This window comes from Uranotaenia lowii, chromosome 3, assembly GCF_029784155.1.
Source record: "Uranotaenia lowii strain MFRU-FL chromosome 3, ASM2978415v1, whole genome shotgun sequence".
In the NCBI taxonomy this organism is placed as follows: Eukaryota; Metazoa; Arthropoda; class Insecta; order Diptera; family Culicidae; genus Uranotaenia; species Uranotaenia lowii.
In genome coordinates, this window is record NC_073693.1 from 64,026,398 (window position 1) to 64,048,910 (window position 22,513).

The 22,513-nt window shown below is 35.8% G+C and overlaps 1 protein-coding gene across 2 annotated transcripts in view; it reads right to left on the reverse strand.

Annotated features, from left to right (window-relative positions):
* Positions 1-22,513, reverse strand: part of LOC129755761 (uncharacterized) — a 151,426-nt gene that overhangs the window by 20,858 nt on the left and 108,055 nt on the right. Inside the window, exon 1 of one of the 2 annotated variants that reach the window (XM_055752399.1) lies at positions 8,314-8,503. The exons of the other annotated variant lie outside the window; for it this stretch is intronic. Coding sequence (XP_055608374.1) covers positions 8,314-8,328 — 15 coding nt within the window. The 5' untranslated portion in view covers positions 8,329-8,503. Of the gene's footprint in view, positions 1-8,313; positions 8,504-22,513 lie in introns of those variants that run through there. 2 annotated transcript variants of the gene reach the window in all.

A 22,513-nucleotide genomic window follows, 5' to 3' on the forward strand; every position in this document is an offset into this window, starting at 1 on the left:
AAAATTCTACTACAGTGACCTTTTCTGAAGCTTCTAGCATTTTTAAGTACGTTAGAATTTTTAACTTGCCACCGGAAATATTGGATAAGGAGGTATCGGATGTATTTTCTAAATTTGGTGTAATACAACGTATGGTCAGAGAAAAATACGGTAGCGAAACTGGTTTCCCGATATGGACAGGTGTGCGAGGCATCCACATGGAGGTTAAAAGTGAGATTCCTGCGACGGTTCACGTTCGGAATTTTCAAGCCCGAGTATTTTATGAGGGTCTTGTGAACAGGTGTTTTACTTGTGGCAGTACAGAACACATAAAAGCAAATTGTCCGAATCGTACTTCGGTGAACAAAAGGTTAACTCAACAAGCTCTAAGCTATAGCGAAGTTGCAGCTGGACCCAGTCGATTGCCTATAGCCGAAGATAGTACTCTCGCGGTTGAAGCGAGTGTGCGTGATCGAAACGATGATGAGAAATCGGAAAAAAGTTCACCAGCTCAGGTTATTCGGGATGATGGAATCGGATTAGACAGTGGCAAAACACATAGCGAGCAGCAAGCGGCGGTTTCGAAAGTTCAAAATGATCGCGAGCACAACAGTAGTGATTCTGCGACAGAAGACATGGAGATTGCATCTACAGCGAAAATTCCCGAGCGGACGAAACGTGGTCGGATGGAATTAAGACCGAACAACAGAAATGGATCCGAAACTTCTACCGAATCAGATTCGGGAATGATCATAGTTAAATCATCACCAAATTTCTTGGAGGCACAAAGTGCACTTACCCGCGCCAGGTCAAAATCGAAGCAACAGAAAAAGTGCTAATAGCCTTTCTCTTACTGCTCATTTGATTAGAGCATTGTGAAGAAGATTAGCTTAGTAACATACTACTTGTTTCAAGGACCAGGTTTAAAAGTTTATATAGGGGTATAACTGGCAATATATGGGAGGAAAAAACGGTTAAAAATTGATTCTTATAATAGACTTAGTTAGAATAACCAGGAAAAGAACACAACTGTAGATTATAATAATTGTTGAAATAAATAAATAATAAAAAAAAAAAAAACTCGCGCATAGAGGTTTGGTGCTAATAAAATCACGGAATCTGACGAGTTCTCTCACTTATAAAGGTTTTTGCTCATCCAGTTTTTACTTATCCAGGTACGACTGAATTTGTCCTTTGTATCAGTATTTTTCTTTATGGTATTGCTTGAATTTTTGAAATTGCTCCCATTTTTTTTCTACATTTTTGTATTGCAATTTTTCGATTTTTCCTATTTTTGTATTTTTTAATTTTTGTTTTTTTTTGTTTACTTTTCTCCATTTTGTCTATTTTGTTATTGTTCATGTAATTTTTCCAATTTTTTGTGTTTTGTATTCTTTTTTAAATTTTTGTTTTATAAAGGTTTTCAGCTTTCAGCTGGTTCAACTTGTAAGTTTTATTTTTCCGTTTTTAATTTTTTCGTTTTTATAGTATTTTTTTAATTATTTTTTTAACTCTTGTCGTTTTTGTTATTTCAGTCTGTTTAGTATTTTTGTAATTTTGTTTTTGTTTCATCTGCTCATTTATCTTTTCACGTATTGTCCTTTTTTCATGATATTTATTTTTGTCATAATTTTCCCATAACTTTGGATATTGGGGTGATCACCAGCCCCCCCGCCCTAGCGGGAAAAATACTTTAAAAAAAGATAAGAAAGCGCTTGAACTTCATAAAAATTTAGAACTTTTACTTGTCGGTATACCCTTAAATATTCACAATTTTCCACTTCGTGTGAATGTTTCCCGAACAAAATACAGTCAAATTTTCCATTGGGGTGTTCAATTTTCTAATATGCGTTTCAGAAGCGTAGGACTTCTACTGGTAGTCTAACTTCTATATCTTTCTTTAAACATTGTAACTACTTATTTTTTAATGTTAAACCTCTTAAAGCCATTTTTTTGCTTTAAAAAATATCCAAGATTCCATTTGTTTTGAAACTTTTTTCGTGCTTTGTGGAATTGGGAAAAATATACAAAAATAAAACATCTTTAACTTTTTTCTCACAAGCAAAAATTATTCGCTGTCTCCGGGAAAGTTGAATTCAAATCATTATTTTGTTACTTTGATTTATTTTTTCTAACCTTCTATCCATCTATATAAAAAAATTTCATAATCTTTAGAGGTCCCTACTAAAAAGGACATCACTTTTCACCGCTAGGCCGATAAATCAAAGTAACAAAACAAAAATTACGGTGACTAATCTCTTCATAAAATTAAATAACTTTGGCCAAAAAGAAATACAAAACACGACATCATAGCATCGGTGGTAGGTCACTATCAGACTATCGACCGTACCGCTTCGCATGCAAACCCCGCATGTAACGAAATGCGAAGATAACAAACTGAGAAGACTAAACATCGATAGATGCGTTTCTGAGTTAAAGGGAGCTTATCTGAGCGATCACATATCATCTTTTTGTTCGTCCGCACTACAAGTTCTCGCTTGTGGGGCGGACCACGCTAAGCCTACTAATGTGTGGTGGTAGATGCAACTCTGTCTGTATCTACCACTTCATGGTAGTAGGCTCGTGAGGAACAAAAATTTGATATGTGATTGAGATGTGAGATCTTAGGTTAACTAAATTTCGTTAGTCATCAGAAATTCATCAAAAATTATAAAATTTTGTTTCCATAAATCATAGCAGATCAACTAATTCCAACGAAAATAGGTGATGACTACCGAATTTGGGTAATGGTTTTGCATTAGTGCAAGCGGGATTTAATCAATATTTCACCCAACTTTTGACAGAATTTACGGGTTTTTCTCAGCGAGAGAAAGAATAACTTTACGATTCCATCGCTCATACTGCAAAACTGGATCATGAACGACCACTTCAAAAGGGAACTATTCAACAACAGGTGTATTATTTTCATTTTTCAATTGTCATTTATAACGAGAGATTCCTCAATGAGCTCATAATTATAAAATTATTTTTAAATTTTTTAAAATGTGCAACCCCTCCTCCCCCGCCTATCACTCGTTCAAAAATGACATTTGTTCTCTAGATATGATTTTTTTTGTCTTTTTTTTCAATTTTATTATTTTTGTCATTTCTGTTATTTTTGTCATGTTTGTCATTTTCTTCAATTTTGTCATTTTTGTCATATTACCATTTTTTTTTTAAATTTTTGTCGATTTTGTCATTTTTGTTTTTGTTTTTGTCATTTTTGTCATTTTTGTCATTTGTGTCATTTGTGTCATTTGTGTCATTTTTGTCATTTTCGTAATTTTTGTCAATTTGGTCAATTTTGTCATTTTTGTATTTTTGCCATTTTTAACAATTTTGTCATTTTTGTCATTTTTGTCATTATTGTCATTTTTGTCATTTTTGTTATTTTTGTCATTCTCGCCATTTTGGCCATTCATGTCATTTTTGTTATGTTTGTTAGTTTTGGTTATTCTTGTCAATTTTGTCATTTTTGTTGTTTTTGTCTTTTTTTTATTTTTGTCTTTTTTGTCATTTTTGTCATTTTTGTCATTTTTGTTTTTTTTAATGTCATTTTCATTAATTTTGTCATTTCGTTGTTTTTGTTATGTTTGTCGTTTTTGTCATTTTTGTCACTTTAAATAATTTTTGTCATTTTTGTCATTGTTGTTTTTTTTTTGTCATTTTTGTCGTTTTTGTCATTTTTGTCATTTTTTGTCTTTTATCTCATTTGTGTCATTTTTGTCATAAATGTAATTTTATCATTTTTGTCAATTTTGTCATTTTTGTATTTTTGTCATTTTTAACAATTTTGTCATTTTTGTCATTATTGTCATTTTTGTCATTATTGTCATTCTCGCCATTTTGGGCATTTATGTCATTTTTGTTATGTTTGTTAGTTTTGGTTATTTTTGTCAATTTTGTCATTTTTTCCATTCTTGTTATTTTTGTCTTTTTTTTATTTTTGTCTTTTTTGTCATTTTTGTCAATTTTGTCATTTTTGTTTTTTTTTTTCATTTATGTCATTTTCATTAATTTTGTCATTTCGTTATTTTTGCTATGTTTGTCGTTTTTTGTCATTTTTGTCACTTTTGATATTTTTGGTTATTTTTGTCATTTTTGTTTTTTTTGTCATTTTTGTCGTTTTTGTCAAATTTGTCATTTGTGTTTTTTTGCCTTTGTGTCAGTTTTGTAATTTTTGCCATTTTTGGCATTTTTGTCATTTTTGTCATTTTTGTCATTTTTGTCATTTTTGTCATTTTTGTCATTTTTGTCATTTTTGTCATTTTTGTCATTTTTGTCATTTTTGTCATTTTTGTCATTTTTGTCATTTTTTGTCATTTTGTCATTTTTGTCATTTTTGTCATTTTTGTCATTTTTGTCATTTTTGTCATTTTTGTCATTTTTGTCATTTTTGTCATTTTTGTCATTTATGTCATTTTTGTCATTGTTGTCTTTTTTGTCATTTTTGTCATTTGTGTCATTTTTGTCATTTTTGTCTTATTTGTCATTGTTGCCATTTTTGTAATTTTTGTCAACTTTTTCATTTTTGTAATTTTTGTTAGTTTGCATCAATTAGTATTTTTCGAATCCAACCTCAATCTTTTATTTGAATTTAGTTAACCAAAGTTGCAATGGTTTTATTGGGGTTAATTGTTCTAAATTAGAAAATCATATGGTACACCATGTTAGATTCAAATCATGACGATGAGGTGCACTGCCATAAACTGTCAATCAGACCTTTTGAAATGGGAAAATTATTATTTTAGCTCGTTTCACATAGAGCATGACTGTGCACTCATAACAAATTCAAGAATAATACACATTGCAGTCTATTAAACACAAAAAAACCTCATAGCACAATCAACTAGTAACCTTACAACATAATCCGAATCGAATTGGATTTTAATTTAGTTCTTTAATGTGTTTAACTTTGAAATTTTGGGTTCTACCAGTATAAACCTTCGACAGCTTGGCAACAGTGACGTCACGAAAAAAATCCAATATGGCTCTCGGCACTACCTTCTTTCAATATTCCTTGATTTTTATCATTTTTTGTTATCTTTGTTATTTTTATCATTCCATAGTTATCACATATAATTTGCGTTATATTTAATTTTTAATTAGTGGTATGATTAATGTTCATAAGTTTTCGCAAAATGTGATCATTTTTGGTATCAATACCGAATGGAGTAGGTAAAGCATTTGACTTTATACTGATTTCAGACATAACATCATGTAACGTACCAGGATGTTCAGTTCCATTCGCCGAATTTCCCGGAAACATCTCCATGCTGAACTTTATGACCTACCCATCGCTAGACTGAAAGAATGTCTTTCTCATGTTTACCATAGAGCCACACAATATTACGGCACCAGAAACGAAACCAGTTGTTGTCACAGTTTGGATAAGTATAAACATATTTTCACAATTTTTCTGTCACGTACCCGATAAGAGTAAACTGGAATCTATGATCCAGACTCGAACGTGTACCAGATATTGCATGGGGAGGAAAAAATATATTACATGATCCCGGTGCGCCGAGATGATCATAAAACAAGTTTCATTTATAGACATTGAACTGAACTGAGTTCGGTACCACGCGCGCTCACGATCAAGTTTGGCTAGTACACCTTTGCTACTAAAGTGCATCACCCGCGTGTCAACTTCGTCTTCTACTTCAAGAGAGGGGAAGCGTAGTTTTTGCTATCGGTCTCCTGTTTGAAGAGTATGGCCTGCTGTGTGGTTTTCTGGCGCTTGTTTGGAACTCTCACACATGTCAAGTACATACCTAGAGATGCAGTTTGTTGATAGACGTTTGCGATCTGCCAGTAGTGAAAGTAGAATCTGCATGCGGAACAGGTACGTTGCAGACATCGTCAACTGCGGAAGAGTCTCCGTGTAAACGCGCTAGAGGATCCGTGTTAGCCGTTAAAGTAATCAAGTTGGTACCATTGCTGGCGTGGTTTTCGATTATCTCACCGGGCACGCGGTAATGACTGTTACCTGTAACCGTTTTTTTTCTTCTCTCGAATGCATTCGCAAGAGAAGGTAGCAAAAGGAATCCGGTTCTTCTGGTCATCCAGAGAAGGTCTAGTCATGATCTCGAGCAGTAGTAGTGAGTGCGTAAAGCGAAAATTGGCCTGGCACCCCATTCAAAGCTGGAAACATAATCAAACGATCCGCAACCTGATAGTGAACTCGTTCACGAGGGCAGTCGAGAGTGGTTCAACAATAAATTGGTTTGTTGGTTTTTCGTTCACATAAAAACAACAAGGTATAAAGAAGCGGCACATTCCTTGAATTGGCAGTGCTAATTGGGGTAATAAATCAACAAACGCCACCACTCTCACTATCGGATCTTCGATTGATCGCATCGAAGATACAAGTTTTTTCCTGTTCGCATAGATCACCGGAGCAGAAAGTCAATGCGTGGTGACTCAAGCTATTAGCGGCCGTACTGTAAACCGGACACTCGATTCAGTGAACCGCTTGAGGAAAACTGATTAAGCGTGAAGGAAATTGATTTATGCGCCACTGGACGACACCTGTTGTCGATCATTAAAGATCATCGAATTGGTGGCGCTTAACTGGCCGTCGCGGGTGGGTTCGAGTATAATAAAATAAGTTGACCTTGCCCGTTATTGATTTTTGGTTTTTACTGGCTTTGGAATAATCTTTCGTTTCAGAGATTGAGGGTGGCAATTGGGAACAGATGGGTAGGAACTGAAGCGGTTTTGATGGAATCAAAATGTTCCAATCAATTTGTGACTACCGTAAAATAAACCATTTTTGTAATTTTTGTGATATTTTGTTGTTTGCGATTTTTGTCACTTTTGTCATTTGTGCTATTTTTATAATTTTTTTTTTTTGTGATTTTTTTTTAATTTTCGTCAGTTTTATCAGTTTTGTCATTTTTCTCATGTTTTTTCATTTTTGTCTTTTTTGACATTTTTGTCGTTTTTGTCATTTTTGTTATTTTTGTCATTTTTGTCATTTTTGTCGTTTTTGTCATTTTTGTTATTTTTGTCATTTTTGTCATTTTTGTCATTTTTGTCATTTTGGTCATTTTTGTCATTTTTGTCATTTTTGTCATTTTTGTCATTTTTGTCATTTTTGTCATTTTTGTCATTTTTGTCATTTTTTGTCATTTTTGTCGTTTTTGTCATTTTTGATATTTTGTCATTTTTTCATTTATTTTATTTTCTGTCATTCCTGTCATTTCTGTCACCCCTGTCATTTCTGTCACCCCTGTCATTTCTGTCATTGCTGTCATTTCTGTCATTTTTTCCTTTTTGTCATTTTCGTCCTTTTTGTCATTTTTGTCATATTTGTCTTTTTTGTAATTTTGGTCGATTTAGCCATTTTGTCATTTTTATTATTTTTTTCATTATTGACATTATAGTAATTATTGTCTTTTTTGTAATTTTTGTCATTTTCATCATTTTGACATTTTTGTCATCTTGACGATTTTGTCACTTTTGTCAGATTTGTCTTTTTTGTAGTTTTGTCATTTTTGTTATTTTTGTCTTTTTGTCATTTTTGTCATTTTTATCATTTTTGTCATTTTTTGTAATTTTTCTCATTTTTGTCATTTTTGTCATTTTTATCATTTTTGTAATTTTTGTCATTTTTGTCTGTTTTACCTTTTCTGTCATTGTTGTTTTTCCGTTATTTTTGTCATTTTTGTCATTTATGCCAGTTTTGACATTTTTGTCATTTTTGTTATATTTTTTTGTTTTTTTTTGTCATTTATGCCAGTTTTGTTTTTTCTGTTATTTTGGTTATTTTGTTATTTTTATCATGTTTATCATTTTTACCATTGTTGTCATTTTTTTTTTGTCATTTTTGTCACTTTTTTTTTCATTTTTGCGATTGTTGTCTTTTTTTTAATTTTTTTTTTCATTTTTGTCATTTTTTTTTTGTTGGTATTTTTTGTTATTTTTATCATTTTTGTCCCTTTTTTTAAATTTTTTGTCATTTTTGTAATTTTTGTAATTTTTTGCTTTTTGATTATTTCTACCTTTTTTGCATTTTTGTTATTTTTGTCATTTTTATCATTTCCTTAATTTTTGTCATTTTTGTTATTTTTTGTCTTTTGGTCATTTTTGTCAATTTTAACATTTCTGCATTTTTATCATTTTGTCATTTTTGTCGTTTTTGTAATTTTTGTAATTTTTGTCAAAAAATTGGGTTGAGCCAATTGTTGATTGTACTAAAATTGGCAAATCTCTCGAAGAGTTGATTCCTGATATGCTTGGTGAAAAGGTTTATTTTGTATTCCAGTTCGAGTCTCTAAGCCAATGCTGGCACAGTCAATTCTGTTAATTTATGTGCAATGCATGTTTTACCTCTATTTTTGGCATAGAATTGGCTCCAATTGGCTCCTCGTTGAGTGGGGTAAACAGTTATCAATCGCTTTTTTGTCCTTTTAATATTCAACTGAAAAATCACGTCCATGAAACCACAAATGATCAAATGTACAAGTTCGGATAAAAAAAATCAGAAACCTGTGTAAAATCTCAAACGCCATCATTAAAACAAGTTGTTTAAAATTGACACAAAACAGTACCATCTGTAGCGTCGTTAAAAAGTTACGAATCAACTTTTGAAGTACCGTAAACCGCTGTGTGGCAGCGGCCTAAAGAATACTGCCACTGGGATCCTGGTCCATGTCGTACGAGGCGACTTATCCAGTACTTCCCAAATACGTTTATCTCATATTTCTGTCTATTGGAAATCAATGAGGCTGTGTCTGGGCGGGGGAGAAAATAGGTAAAGGTCGATTATTGCATGCAGAGCACAGAGAACAGACATACAAGCTAACCCATGAAACTTGTGTAAAATTTCCAACGATTGTTTTTATAACAATTTTTTTGTTTTTTGGCTGGGCCTTTTCGAAAACTGGCCACTTGAAAATTTGATTTGTAACTTTTGAACGGCGCAATAGATGGCACTATTTCAAGTCAATTTCTAACGTATTTTTTGAATGTCAGCATTTGAAATTTTACACATTTTTTGTTCGAGCTTGTACGTCTGTTCTCTGTGTGCAGAGTTCAGAAGTTTTTCAAGTTCAAAATATTGGAAGGAAATGTTTTGAATCTGAATCAGTTTTAAATTCTTGCTAGTATTTTTTAATCTTTGTACGTATTTTCTCTCGAGAAGGGTATGCCAATAGTGCGTATGTAGTACATGCATTCGCACAAGCTGTATTCTTCCATATTTTCTCGTTTTACCAATTTGGAATATGATTTTTCATTTAACAAATCTCTTTGCTCTCCTAGTAACTCCTTACTTACTTACTTAATGATCCCGCGCCGATCCTCCGGTGCATAGGGCCGTGGTAAAAGACCTCCACTGTTGACGATCCGGAGCCAGCGTCTTCACTTGGTCCCAGTCAAGATTCTCGTCGACAGTTCGGATTTCAGCGGCTAGGCTTCGCCGCCACGAGTTTCTGGGTCTGCCTCTTCTTGGATGACCTTCTGGATTCCAATCTAGCGCCTCCCTGCAAATCTCTTTTTCATCTCTTCGCAGTGTGTGCCCAATCCATCTCCACTTACGTTCCCGAATCTCGATTTCTAGCGCCTTTTGATGACACCGGCGATGTAGTTCCTCATTCGAGATCCAGTTGCCAGGCCACCAAGCGCGGATGATATTCCGCAGGCAGCGGTTTACAAATACTTGCAGTTTTCGCGTCGGTACCGCATATGTGCACCAAGTTTCGCACCCGTACAGCAATACGGATTTGACGTTTGAGTTGAAGATTCGGATTTTTGTTCGTAGAGAGATCTGGCGTGACCGCCAGATGTTTCGGAGACTCGCAAACGCAAATCGGGCCTTTCTGATCCGGGTTTCGATGTCTTTTCTGGTACCACCATCAGGCGTAATCTGGCTACCAAGATACTGGAAGCACTCCACTTTCTCAACTTGTTGCCCAGTTACCATGAAACTGGAGGGATTTCCTGTGTTGATCTCCATCGACTTGGTCTTTCCGACATTGACTTTGAGACCTGCTGCCTTGGAACTTTCGGTGAGGTCGTCGAGTTTGCTCTGCATATCTGGTTGTGTTTGGGCGAGCAAAACAATATCGTCAGCCAGGTCAAGGTCGTTCAGTTGCTCCATTGTTAAAGGATCCCACGGCAATCCTCGGTTCGGTGCACAGTCAATCGATCCAATCAGAATCTCATCCATTACGATTAGAAAAAGTAGCGGTGATAGAATACATCCTTGTCTCACTCCAGCAGTTACCGGGATTGGTTCGGACAAGACACCGTCGTGCAAGACCTTGCACGAAAATGCCTCGTACTGTGCTTCGATGAGATGGACTAGTTTCTCTGGGACCCCTCGTCGCCTTAGAGCCGCCCAGATGTTTTCATGGTTAAGTCGGTCGAATGCTTTTTCGAAATCAACGAACACCAGCAGAAGAGAGTCCTGGAATTCGTTGATTTGTTCCAATATGATTCGTAGCGTTGTGATGTGGTCCACACATGATCGTCCGGATCGGAATCCAGCTTGTTGCCGTCGGAGTGTAGCGTCGATTTTCTCCTGGATCCTGTTCAGGATCACTTTGCAGAGTACTTTGAGGGTTGTACAGATCAACGTTATGCCTCGCCAGTTACCGCACTCTGTCAGGTCTCCTTTCTTCGGGACCTTTACGAGGATACCCTGCATCCAGTCGGCCGGGAATGTTGCAGTATCCCAGATGTCAGCGAAAAGACGGTGCAACATTTGTGCTGACAGGGCAGGGTCGGCTTTCAGCATTTCAGCAGGGATGCAATCGATCCCAGGTGCTTTGTTGGATTTCATGTTTTTGATTGCCGCTTCTATTTCAGCCAGCGAGGGCGCTTCCGAGTTGACGCCATTTATGCGACTTACTGTTGGCGCTTCGAGCTGCGGGTTTTGTTGGCCATCGCTATTCGTGACTCGGAAGAGTTGTTCGAAGTGCTCAGTCCATCGTTTGAGCTGATCTGTTCGATCGGTCAATAACTGACCTGCTCGGTCTTTTAGCGGCATTCTTGCATTAGTCCTTGCACCACTGAGGCGGCGAGAGATGTCATAAAGTAATCGGATATCTCCATTGGCGGCGGCTCTTTCTCCCTCTTCGGCTAGGGAGTTTGTCCAGGCTCTCTTGTCTCGTCTACAAGCTCGTTTAACTGCCTTTTCCAGCTCCGCATATCGTAAGCGGGCGGCTGCTTTGGCTGACCCGGTACATGCCTGCTCAATTCCGACTTTCGCCTTTCTCCGATCATCGACCATCCTCCAAGTTTCATCCGACATCCATTCACTCCTTCTTCCACAAACTTTACCGAGAGTACCATGGCTCGTCGTGATAAAGACATTCTTGATTCCACACCACTGTTCTTCGACTGTTCCGTCTGTCGGCAGCTCCGAGGCTCGGGATTCTAGCTGTTCAACGTATGCCCTTTTCACCTCTGGATTCTCCAACCGGCGGACGTCGTATCGACACCCGACTTTCTCCTCGCGCCGTTGGACACGCGCAACTCTCAGTCGTATCTCGCCAAGGACGAGGTGATGGTCAGATGCAATGTCTGCGCTTCGTTTGTTGCGGACATCAAGAAGGCTCCTTCTCCATTTTCGGCTGATGCAGATGTGGTCAATTTGATTTTCTGTTCGGCCATCTCGGGATACCCAAGTGACCTTATGTGCTGGTCGATGGGGGAAGAGCGATCCACCGATCACCATGTTGTTGTTGCCACAAAATTCTACAAACAGCTCTCCGTTTTCGCTCATCTGTTCTAGGCCATGGCGCCCCATGATGCGCTCAAGGTCCTGATTGTCGGAGCCAATCTTTGCGTTGAAGTCGCCCAAATGGATTTGAATGTCACCCTTCGGAATTCTCTCAACCACGCTGTTCAGTTGACTATAAAACTGCTCTTTCTCCTGCAAGTCGGCAACGTCAGTTGGCGCATAACACTGGACCATTGTAAGGTTTCTAACCCGTGTTCTGAATCTGGCTACGATTATTCTTTCGTTTATCGGTTCCCATCTAATGAGGGCCGCGTAGGCCTGCGGGCTTAACAGGAAACCAACTCCTCGTTCCCGAGTAGCATGTTCTCCTCGTATGCCAGAGTAAAGCAGGACTTGCCCGGATTGTGTCTTGTGTTCTCCAGTATTAGGCCAACGGACTTCGCTCAGTCCCAGAATTTCAAGCTTGAGGCGGCTAGCCTCTCTAGCAAGTTGTTCCAGTTTGCCTTGTTGGGCAAGGGTTAAAACATTCCAAGTTCCAATTCGTGTCCGTGTTTTCATGCTAAAAGTCGTCGCCAGAGTTCCAGGTCGGTCATTTCTTTCGGATTCCGTAACAATTTTAAAATCGGGAGCAGTAGGTTGTTAGCCTAAAGTCCCTATCCCGCGATGGGGCTGCCATCTTGGACTTAGCTGGCGGGAGCCGCATTTCATAAATTCAGCCGCTTGCTGCAAGACAGACGCTGTTTGAGCCGCCCCTGACCTGGAGAACAGACGCTCGGTTGTTGTTGCACGCCGCCCCTGACCTGGGGAACAGACGCGTGCGGCCACCTTCTCAGTCTGCATGCGACCAAAGCATCCACCGGGGTTGAGTACCCGATCTCCGCTTAGGTTACTCGCATCCCAGCCGGCACCACGGGGAGGTAGAGATAGGAGTTGTGAATAAGAGGTGATATGACCACTATGGGGTCTCGTGTTGCACATTATCCACCGTTTACCAGCCTCCTAGTAACTCCGGTCAATAAAATCTCTTCACAAGTGTTCAAATGTGAATTCAAATGTGAAATCATAGAAGAATATGATCTAAATTACATCAGTTATATCTGTTACGTCAAGCGCAAAATTAGTGTATTTTCCTTATAATGGACAAGTATACAGTCCCTTCTATCTTTGAATTGGCAACAGAATTTTGTGGAGGTAAATGTCCGTTCATATAAAGATATTTTATTGTAAAAATTGCATCATGGTTATTCAATCATTGAAGCCGTACAAAAATCGTTTCCGTGGAAAAAAAAATTTCAAAAAAATATACATATTTTTTTTAGGGTTGCCAAAAGGCTTCAATATTCCCTATTAAATCAAGTTTTTGATCAAAACCTGTATCGCATGTCGACAGTCATATCTGTTTCACCTAATATATGTCACTTCTCTTGTATTGACACATGTTCCCTTAGCTTTAGAATGGTTATAGTGTTAAGAAGAGTCAAAGCTCCTTTAATATCGTACTCTGATATTTCGTATCATACGTCAATCGTGGTTCTGGAATCCCCTGCTACAGCTTCGCTTGTTTCAAATTTGGCGTCACAGAAGCTCATTGTAGTCGTCTAACCAGAGCGCTAACTGGTTAGTTAAATAAAAATAAAAATATATAAAATCAAGACTTTGTGTTCTGAATCTCCTGTATGGTTAAGCTATGATATTTACCTTCCACTTAGTGTGTACATGTCCCTCTTTTACCCGACTTCATTTTTTTAATGTATGTCAGAATTTAACAAAAGAAGTTAAAAAAGTCCTCATTTCCAATATTTTGATTGGAAAAAAAACTTCATTGCTTAAAAATCCCTATGTGGATAGGCTAAATGCCAACTTTGCCATTATAAAATCGTTTATTTGCCCTCATAGTAGCATCCTGGTTAGAACATTTTCTGATCATTGTAAACACAAATCTCCTGAATTTTGTAGTTGTGAATCAATAATGTATGATTCTTTTAGCTCATATATGCCTGTTTTTCGATTGCTAGAAAGCTTTTATGTACTCTCGCCTATCCTGATATAAGTGTATCTCATTCTAAGAATTTAAACTAAAATAACAATCTGTCATTTTTCACCCAATGTGGTTATAAGCTTCAATGCTTCAAAATTCCTACGTGGATCGGCTTTATGCCCTAAATATTTATTTGTTTTCTAATCCTTTTATGGTTTTCAGGTTTCTCAGGTATATGATGAAATCTGTAAAAAAAGGCTAGGCACAATTTTCCCGTTTGTTTGGATAACGTGCCGCTATCAAGCCTCCCCCTTTTCTGATAACTGATACCTGAAAATCTCAAACGCCATTAAAACTCATTAAAACAAGTTGTTTAAAATTGACGCAAAACAGTACCATCTGTAGCGTCGTTGAAAAGTTACGAATCAACTTTTGAAGAACCGTAATCCGGAGTAAGATTAATCACTTTTTGCAATATTTTTCGATTTTTTTTCTCTTAAAGGGAATGTGGCATATTTCATATTTTAAATCCAGTACTGGACTCCGATGTACGTAGAACATGGTTGCAGAAATTTATTAGACTTCTTTAAATTCGATTTAAAAATCGATTTCGAATTTGATGCTTTGGGGTAAAATTGATCAGTCTCTATTTTGACGGTTCAACGAGTTTTATTGATCAAAAAGGATACAAAACACCTTCGTAATAATAACAAATGCCAGTGTATCAATTGCTAAGGCAGTTCGGAGCAAACTCAAATGATTTAAAATTAATCATAAAACTCTACAAAATTAAACACAACACTTTCGGTGGTTCAAAGATACTAAATTTGTAACTTTTGGTTCAGTGAATTCTGAAATATAAAGCATGGATCACGCAAAATCTGGACGCATTAAATCGGGTCTATCTCGGAGCTATGTAAACGAAATAAAAATGTTTTGTAATCAAAAGGTAGGGTTTTTATTGCACTTCAAAAATCAAGTGGCTACCAAACTTTGGTTTTACTCAAAAACAAGCAAATTCAGCATTTTGCCAACTCGATAGTAAAAAAAATTGCCAACGGAAAGTAAAAGCGAGAACCCCGAACTTTTTGTGTGCAGGATCCAAAATACAGGATCAAGGTCCAAATAAGAGTGCAGGATTCAAGATTAGAAGAAAGTTTTTATATATTTAATCAACCGTTTTTGATCATCTACCAAGATTGTTTAATTTAACTCGTCCATTAATTTATTGTTTGATTTAAAATTGTTTTTTTTTGCTCGGTAGTTTAATTTTTTCCGGTATTACTTTTTCCTAAAGCTATATATTCAAGTTTTATTTTATCCGGAATTCCTTTTTCATTATGCTATATATTTAAGGGATTCTTCAATAATTCCGGAAGAAAATATTGAGCCATCATCATTTGGAAACAACTTAAAGAATGTTATATCCAATAGAAAAATAATAACAACGCAAGAACGTGTTAAAAGAACGCTTAACTGAAACTAATTTTTTTTATGGTGATGCAAAGATATGCTTGACAGATTGCCGGGCTTGCCCGAACTTATCCAGATATTTGACACAAAATTTAGGAAAAGTTCGCTCCGGCCGGTAGTCCTGATTGGCACAGATTTTATCACTATATTTTCAAAACGGAACAAAACAAAATAAATTGAGCTATTATCTATTTTTTATTTTGGCGTCCAGAAACGGTTTTTTGAGCAAGTTAAATTTTAATTATCATGAACAGTTTTTCAGAAGCTTAAAAAAATATTTAAAATGAGCTATTATGTGTTATGTCTTAATGTAAAAAATATATTTTCAACTGTATTCTTTTAAATTTTCATTAAATAATTCCATGGTTTTGATCAAATTTGCTCGGATATTGCCCAGATTTTGGGTTGAGAATTTTAAAATCAGATGCCCGGTTTTAAGATAACGTTACCCAGATTTACTCGGTCCGGATATGCCTGGAAAATATTCAGGCAGTCTTAAATGCTAAACAAAACGAGTTATTTAACCTTAAAAAAATGCTGCTTATTTTGAGAAAAATTATATTGGAATGATTTTCTGTTTTAAACCATTGAATATAAATTGAGACTAAATTTAGGTTTTTCCAGTGTAAGACAGTGAAACTTCATAAAAGTGTTACCCATTTAATTTTTACAGCATTATCGGTGAATGTCGATCTTTAAGTAGAAAAGTATCATAGTTCTGAAAATCATAAATGGATAAAGAAAAGATTAGAAAACAATGACAGGAGTAGGTATGATCGAGGAGAGATTTTATCAGAAGCGTTTTCATCAAGCACGGACCAACTATTTTGAAGGGAAAAATCGGAGAAGGTTGAGTCTACCACAAAAGTTTTCTCAGGAAAAAGCGGTACATTTTGAGAGAAAAGCGGGACGGCGGGACATTTTCTAAAAAAGCGGGACATGTCCCGCTTTTTCGGGACGAATGGCAACCCTAATTATATTGGATGATTCATCAAAAAAAAAATTCATCAAAAAAAAAAAAATTAGTACCAGTAGTCCGTAGGTAAGCAAACGAAAGTTTATTGTCATAGTCTTCTTGCCACCGCCGATTCCCAAAAAAAAACGCACTGCTTTGGTCGTCTGCCGTTTGGCCGTTTTTTTTCATCTTCCTTTGGGGCAATTGCCTCGAGCCCCCCGGCTCAAGGGGGCCCTCCGAGGAGAAAAAAATATAAAAGTTTTCTTTAAACAGCTATCAAAACTAGCAGACTATTTAAAAAAAAAACAAAATTAATGTAATTTGAAACATGAACGAGGGCCCCTCAAAATATAAATTAGATCAGGATTTCTTACTCAGGGTATGTAATACACACTATATTGAAAAAAAAATCTCTACGACCCGATGATGTACCTTAAATTTTCAAAATAATTTTCTTCAGATGTCTCCACTTACTGAAGAAAAGGACACAAACTTTCATATGTTCTAAAGCATTAAGTAGAAAAAATACATTGGTGAAAACAAGAATAAGGTTACTCTATAGGCTCAGCCGTCTTAAGAGCTAGAGGTCTGAAAAATGGCATGGATGCTCATCAGGGCCAGGAATGATGAAAAATGTTTTCAGATTTTTGGATGACCCCTTCTTAAGGGGGTCGTCCATACAAGACAAATATTGTTTTCGCGATATTGACGTTACTTTTCGTCGGATTGTTACAAAAATGTGCACATAGAGATTTTGATAGATGTAGAATTGATTCCAGGTATTGATTTTTGTGTCAGGGGTCGGTAAAAGGGGTCGTACCTATATGAACTTTTCAGTGTTTTTATTATATTGACGTTATTATGCATTGGATTGATATGAAAATTTGCACATGAGTGTTTTGGGGGATGAGCAATCGATTTCAGGTATTAAATTATGAGTCAGGGATCGGCCAAAGGGGTCGTCCATATCAACTTTTTAATGTTTTTACGATATGGACGTTATTATGCATTGGATTGAGATGAAAATTTACAGACGGGGATTTTAAGGAACGGGCAATCGATTCCATTTATCAAATTTATTAGAAGGGGTCGACAAAAGGGGTCGTCCATATCAATTGTTCAATGTTTTTGCTATATTGGCGTTATTATAGTTTTGATTTTGATGAAAATTCGCACAAGAGTATTTTGAGGAACGATCAATCGATTCCAGGTTTCAAATTCAGCGGCAAGGGTCGGTCAAAAGGGTCTTCCATATTAACACTGTTTTTGCGATATTTATGCTTAAATACATTGTATTAAGATGGAAACTTGGTACGTGAGAGTTTGAAGGAACGAGTAATTGATTTCAGAAGTCGAATTTTAATTCAGAGTTCTGCGAAAGGGGTCGTCCATATAAACTGTTCAATGTTTTTTGCGGTGTTGACGTTATTATGCATTGGACTGAGATGAAAATTTCCACATAGAATTTTTGGGGAACGCTCAATTGTTTCAGGTTTCAAATCTCGAGTCAGGGGTCGGCAAAAATGGTCGTCCATATTATCTGTTCAATATTTTTGCTATATTGGGGGTTATTCTGCGAGTCGAGTGACGTGACTCACAAAATTTCACTTCTTTATCCTGACTCCAGGAAATGTTTCAGAGAAGAAACGTTAGTATGAATGAGCTCCGAAAATCGATCACAGGACATGTCAGCTGAAACTGCTAGCCTTGAGTGGTTTCTGAAGTCAGCACAACGATGTGAAATTTAGCATATCGCGTCACGTGAGTCTCAGAATAAGCTCCATTGTCTTGATAATACATCGGATTATAATGAAAATTTGCACATGGGAGTTTTACTGCACATGTTATTGATTTCATGTGTCAAATTCTGAAAACGAATCAGTAAAAGGGGTCGTCCATAATATTTTCGATTTTTTGCAATAACTGCGTTGTTAGGCATCATCAATTTCTTATTTCAAATAACCGTTTGGTGGACAAGCAAATAGGTCGCTTGAAAATTCTGTTTAGTATTTTGAGCAATTGTTTCGTGAAAATGCGTCCCAATTACCAACCAAATAACAAATCATCAGCTTTAAAGTTAAAAGCGAAACGAAGTTCGTACGGGATCAGCTAGTTATTTATAAATAATAACTTTCAGGAGCCATCTATCACAAATTTTGATTTCGAAAGGGGGATTATGATATTATTATGAGAAAAACTCCAAGTTTTAATCTGCAATTTTTTTTATTCGAGTGATTTAAATTTGATAACAAATAACGAACACGGTCTTTAATTTTTCAATTTTCAAATTTAAATCTGCCAGCATCCAATATGCGAGTTTTGAAGAATTCTTCCGCTTGTTTTCTAAGATATTTACACAATCAATGCATTGCAATACTTTGATTGAGTATCACAATGCTTATTATTTTTACTAAAGTTGTAGTCGTTTTAAATACAGAAATGACAAAAAATGATCTTAATTCAAATAATCCATTCAATTTCTAATGAGAATTTTGATTATAGTTTTTAAAATTATAGACTGATTCTGAATTTATATCTGGATGACTGAACCTAGCTCTGGCTCTGGATTTTTATTTGAAAATCTTTATCGTTGAATTCTGTTTTATTTTTATATCTACTCTATCCTTTAACTGAATTTTATTTGAATTCTATATTCAAATCATGTTCTTTATTCTAATGTTGATTTCGAGGAATAAAAAAAATCCTCACTGTTCTTTTAATTTTGTCGACTGTTATTCTGTTGAAGAAAATAAATATCAACTTATAGCATTGTTTTAGGATTTTGAATCTTTATCAGAATAAATTTTTAATTCGTTTTCGGAATTTTTCTGATATTTTGTTATTGAAATTTGGAATTTTAAATGCTGAAGTCACTTTTTTTTTTTTAATTTTATTCTGCACAATTATTTGAGATTTGAATTCGAATGGTACATATCTGCAGTTTTATTTTGCGTTTTACTAAGCTGAAATATAGCTTGTTTTAAATTGAAATAAACTTGATTTTTTTGTTTGCAAACTGCTGAAGATTTATTTTCATTTTAATCTTTGATTAAAATTAATCTTTGATTGAATTTCGATAGCATAATTGCAGTTTGGGGTTTGAGTGTAACGTAAAAAAAATCGTTCTGCAAAGATGACTTTTCTGCAACCAGAGCACAAATAAGCGGAGCTCTACTGTAAATGTAGTCAACCAAGGATCAAACAGTTTTGTTCCCAAATAATTCGGCACTTGATCCTCATATTTTTTTTTGTTCTTCAAACTAAGGAAGATTAAAATCACTTCAAGGTGTACCTACTAGCAGAGCAAGTGCTACTGTGTTGAACTTCTTTGACCCGCTGATTCCGATTGGGTCCAGTTCAGTCAGTCTGTCAGTGGCAAGGTCAGAGCAATTGTTGTTGTTTGCTTCAGGCCAAGTGCACCACGGATGATTGTCGAATGTCGGAACATACAAAAATGCCATGCTCGCACATCGCCAAAAGAACCGCCTCCACTTTGCTACTTACTTATAATAAAACATTATTAGATGTTCAACGCACCACATGTAGCAAGTAAGTAAGTAAGTAGGTGGGTATGACTTCTCGTTCCATCATAGCTCATGCACAAGTTTGCTACCTCAATGGATTGTTGAACGCCGCCAACCCTTAATGGATGAAGAGCAAAATAGCTTGATTTTAATTTATCGGATAAAAATATATAAGGTTTACAACATAAAAAGTCAATCATGGACAAAAGGTTTGAAAGTGAATCAGCAGCGATCCATCCAAAACGAGCCCATGAATGAACGCCGGAATTATCTCGCGCATGAGAAAGAAAAAAAAAGTAGGTATTATAAACAAATCGATGAATGGATCCGAGCCGATGGGTGGGCTTTTTCTGCTTTTTTATATTCATCAAAACAAAATACCAACCTGATGCAGTCAGTGCTTTTAGTTTTGGTCTCATCTATCTCATCATGATGCCGTTGCTGCTCGATTTTTCGCTCCATCTTTGCTAATTTAGCGGAATGATTAACGATGTGTTGCTTCTCTATTGGGATGCACTTTATTTTGGCACGTGCGAATAAACCGTCAGTCGGTCAAGGCACTGGGATTTATTGGCTCGATGGCAAACAAGTTTTCTTTCATTGTAGGTTTATTAAAATGTTTCAATAAATAATTATTTCAAATTTTAATGACTTAAACATACATAATTTAGAGTTTATTTTAATTAGCCACAAAGATGCTCAGAGAAATATTGAACTGTGAGTTAACTAGTTTTTATATTTGGTTGAAGTCTTGTGAACATCCGTATTTTTTTCCCAGTCCACGAGCTACATCAGCAAATTGGAAAGTACTAGTTCGTTACCAAAGGATTAAAAAGGTGTATACCATCGGCTCACAGTTCGATTCAGTTTTAAATTCTATGAGGCAACTTTTACTTTTGATCACGGCCCATGTTCACAGTTTGTGAATCCAGATGAGATGGCCTTATAATTCGTTTTCACCTTGAGACATAACGAGAAGTAAATTGGATGACTACATGGTGAGTTGTGCTCCGAAACTAAATTTCGGCACTGAAGAAGGGATAAACTCCTCGCCGATGATTGTTCTGCGTGTATGTTTTTATTTCAGCAATATATTCAAGCAGTCTTTAATGTTTGTGGGCTGCCTTTCAATGACGAGATTCATTGCCTGAAAATAGTACTTTCAATTTCGAGCTCTGAATAGTAACGAATTAGCTGAAAGATTGATGGTTTGAGCTGACTTAAATAAAAAAAGAAAAGGGAGAGTTTATTTTTTAAACAAATTGATCTATACCACTTTAAGAAAGTTCTCCGCATGCTGAAGCTAATTTAATTTGAAGTGACACAATTTAAAAAATTACCTACTGTTTAAATATCCAGCGAATTTCAATAATTATTGGAAAAAGATCAACATTTATTGTTTCAGTGAGAAATTTGGTAGTGATAGTTATATTTGAACCTCAAGTTAAATATTATCAAATTTAGATAGCGGTTTTCTTGTCAATATGATGGTTTTGAACGAAGGTTTTTAATCATATAGCGGACTTTAAATAAAATGTTTTATTATTGATTAAGTGATACCGTTCGTTTCGCTACCTACTATATATAAAAATGTGATGAAATAAGATGATGTTTTTCAAAAAATATAAAATCTCGATATTGAATAAAAAATACCTTTGCAGAAAAAATATTCTCATTAACCCTCATCTTGAAAGAGGTAAAATGTCTATAATAAAAAAAATTAACCCGCATCCGTCTCTGGAATTTTTACCCGTTACTGTCCCTGGAGTGTCAGTTTGACAAGTGTGAATAAAGTTACAAGCCGCTAAACTTCCAATAATGTCATATTTACACTCAAGAGCGGATTGCGGTTAAAAAGTTTAAAACCAACTCCATAAAAGACGTTACTGTTTCTTTCCAAAAACCATTTTTGAATTCGCACATTTACCCGTTTCTTCTTAAGAGAAATGCCGCAGTTCATAAATGCTGGTTCATAAAAATTACCCTTTTTTGTTGCTTGATTATCCGGAATTGAATTCCCAAATTTCCCAGTAAATAACAGCGCACAAATTTCCAAATCGATCCTATGCATTCTTACATATTTTTTGCAGAAACTGTAAATAAACAATTTATATGAATGATCTCTTCTCGTAAACTTTTAATTCACAATTCCACAATAGCGATCGAATGGTCTGACCTTGAAACTTTCTTGTGAACGACCCCTTTGGCCAATCCATGACACAAAATTTGATAACTGAAATCAATTGCTCGTCCCTGAAAACTTCTGTGTGCAAAATTGATTTAATATGTATGAACGACCCTCTTCAAAAAAGGTCATCCGAAAATCTAAAACCATTATTCATCTTTCCTGGTCCTAATGAGCACCTGTGTTAAATTTCAGCTCTCTAGGTCTTAAGACGCCTAAGACTTTTGATGACAAACAAACAAACGAACAAACGAACAAACGAACAAACGAACAAACGAACAAACGAACAAACGAACAAACGAACAAACGAACAAACGAACAAACGAACAAACGAACAAACGAACAAACGAACAAACGAACAAACGAACAAACGAACAAACGAACAAACGAACAAACGAACAAACGAACAAACGAACAAACGAACAAACGAACAAACGAACAAACGAACAAACGAACAAACGAACAAACGAACAAACGAACAAACGAACAAACGAACAAACGAACAAACGAACAAACGAACAAACGAACAAACGAACAAACGAACAAACGAACAAACGAACAAACGAACAAACGAACAAACGAACAAACGAACAAACGAACAAACGAACAAACGAACAAACGAACAAACGAACAAACGAACAAACGAACAAACGAACAAACGAACAAACGAACAAACGAACAAAAGAAAAAAGGAACAAACGAACAAACGAACAAACGAACAAACGAA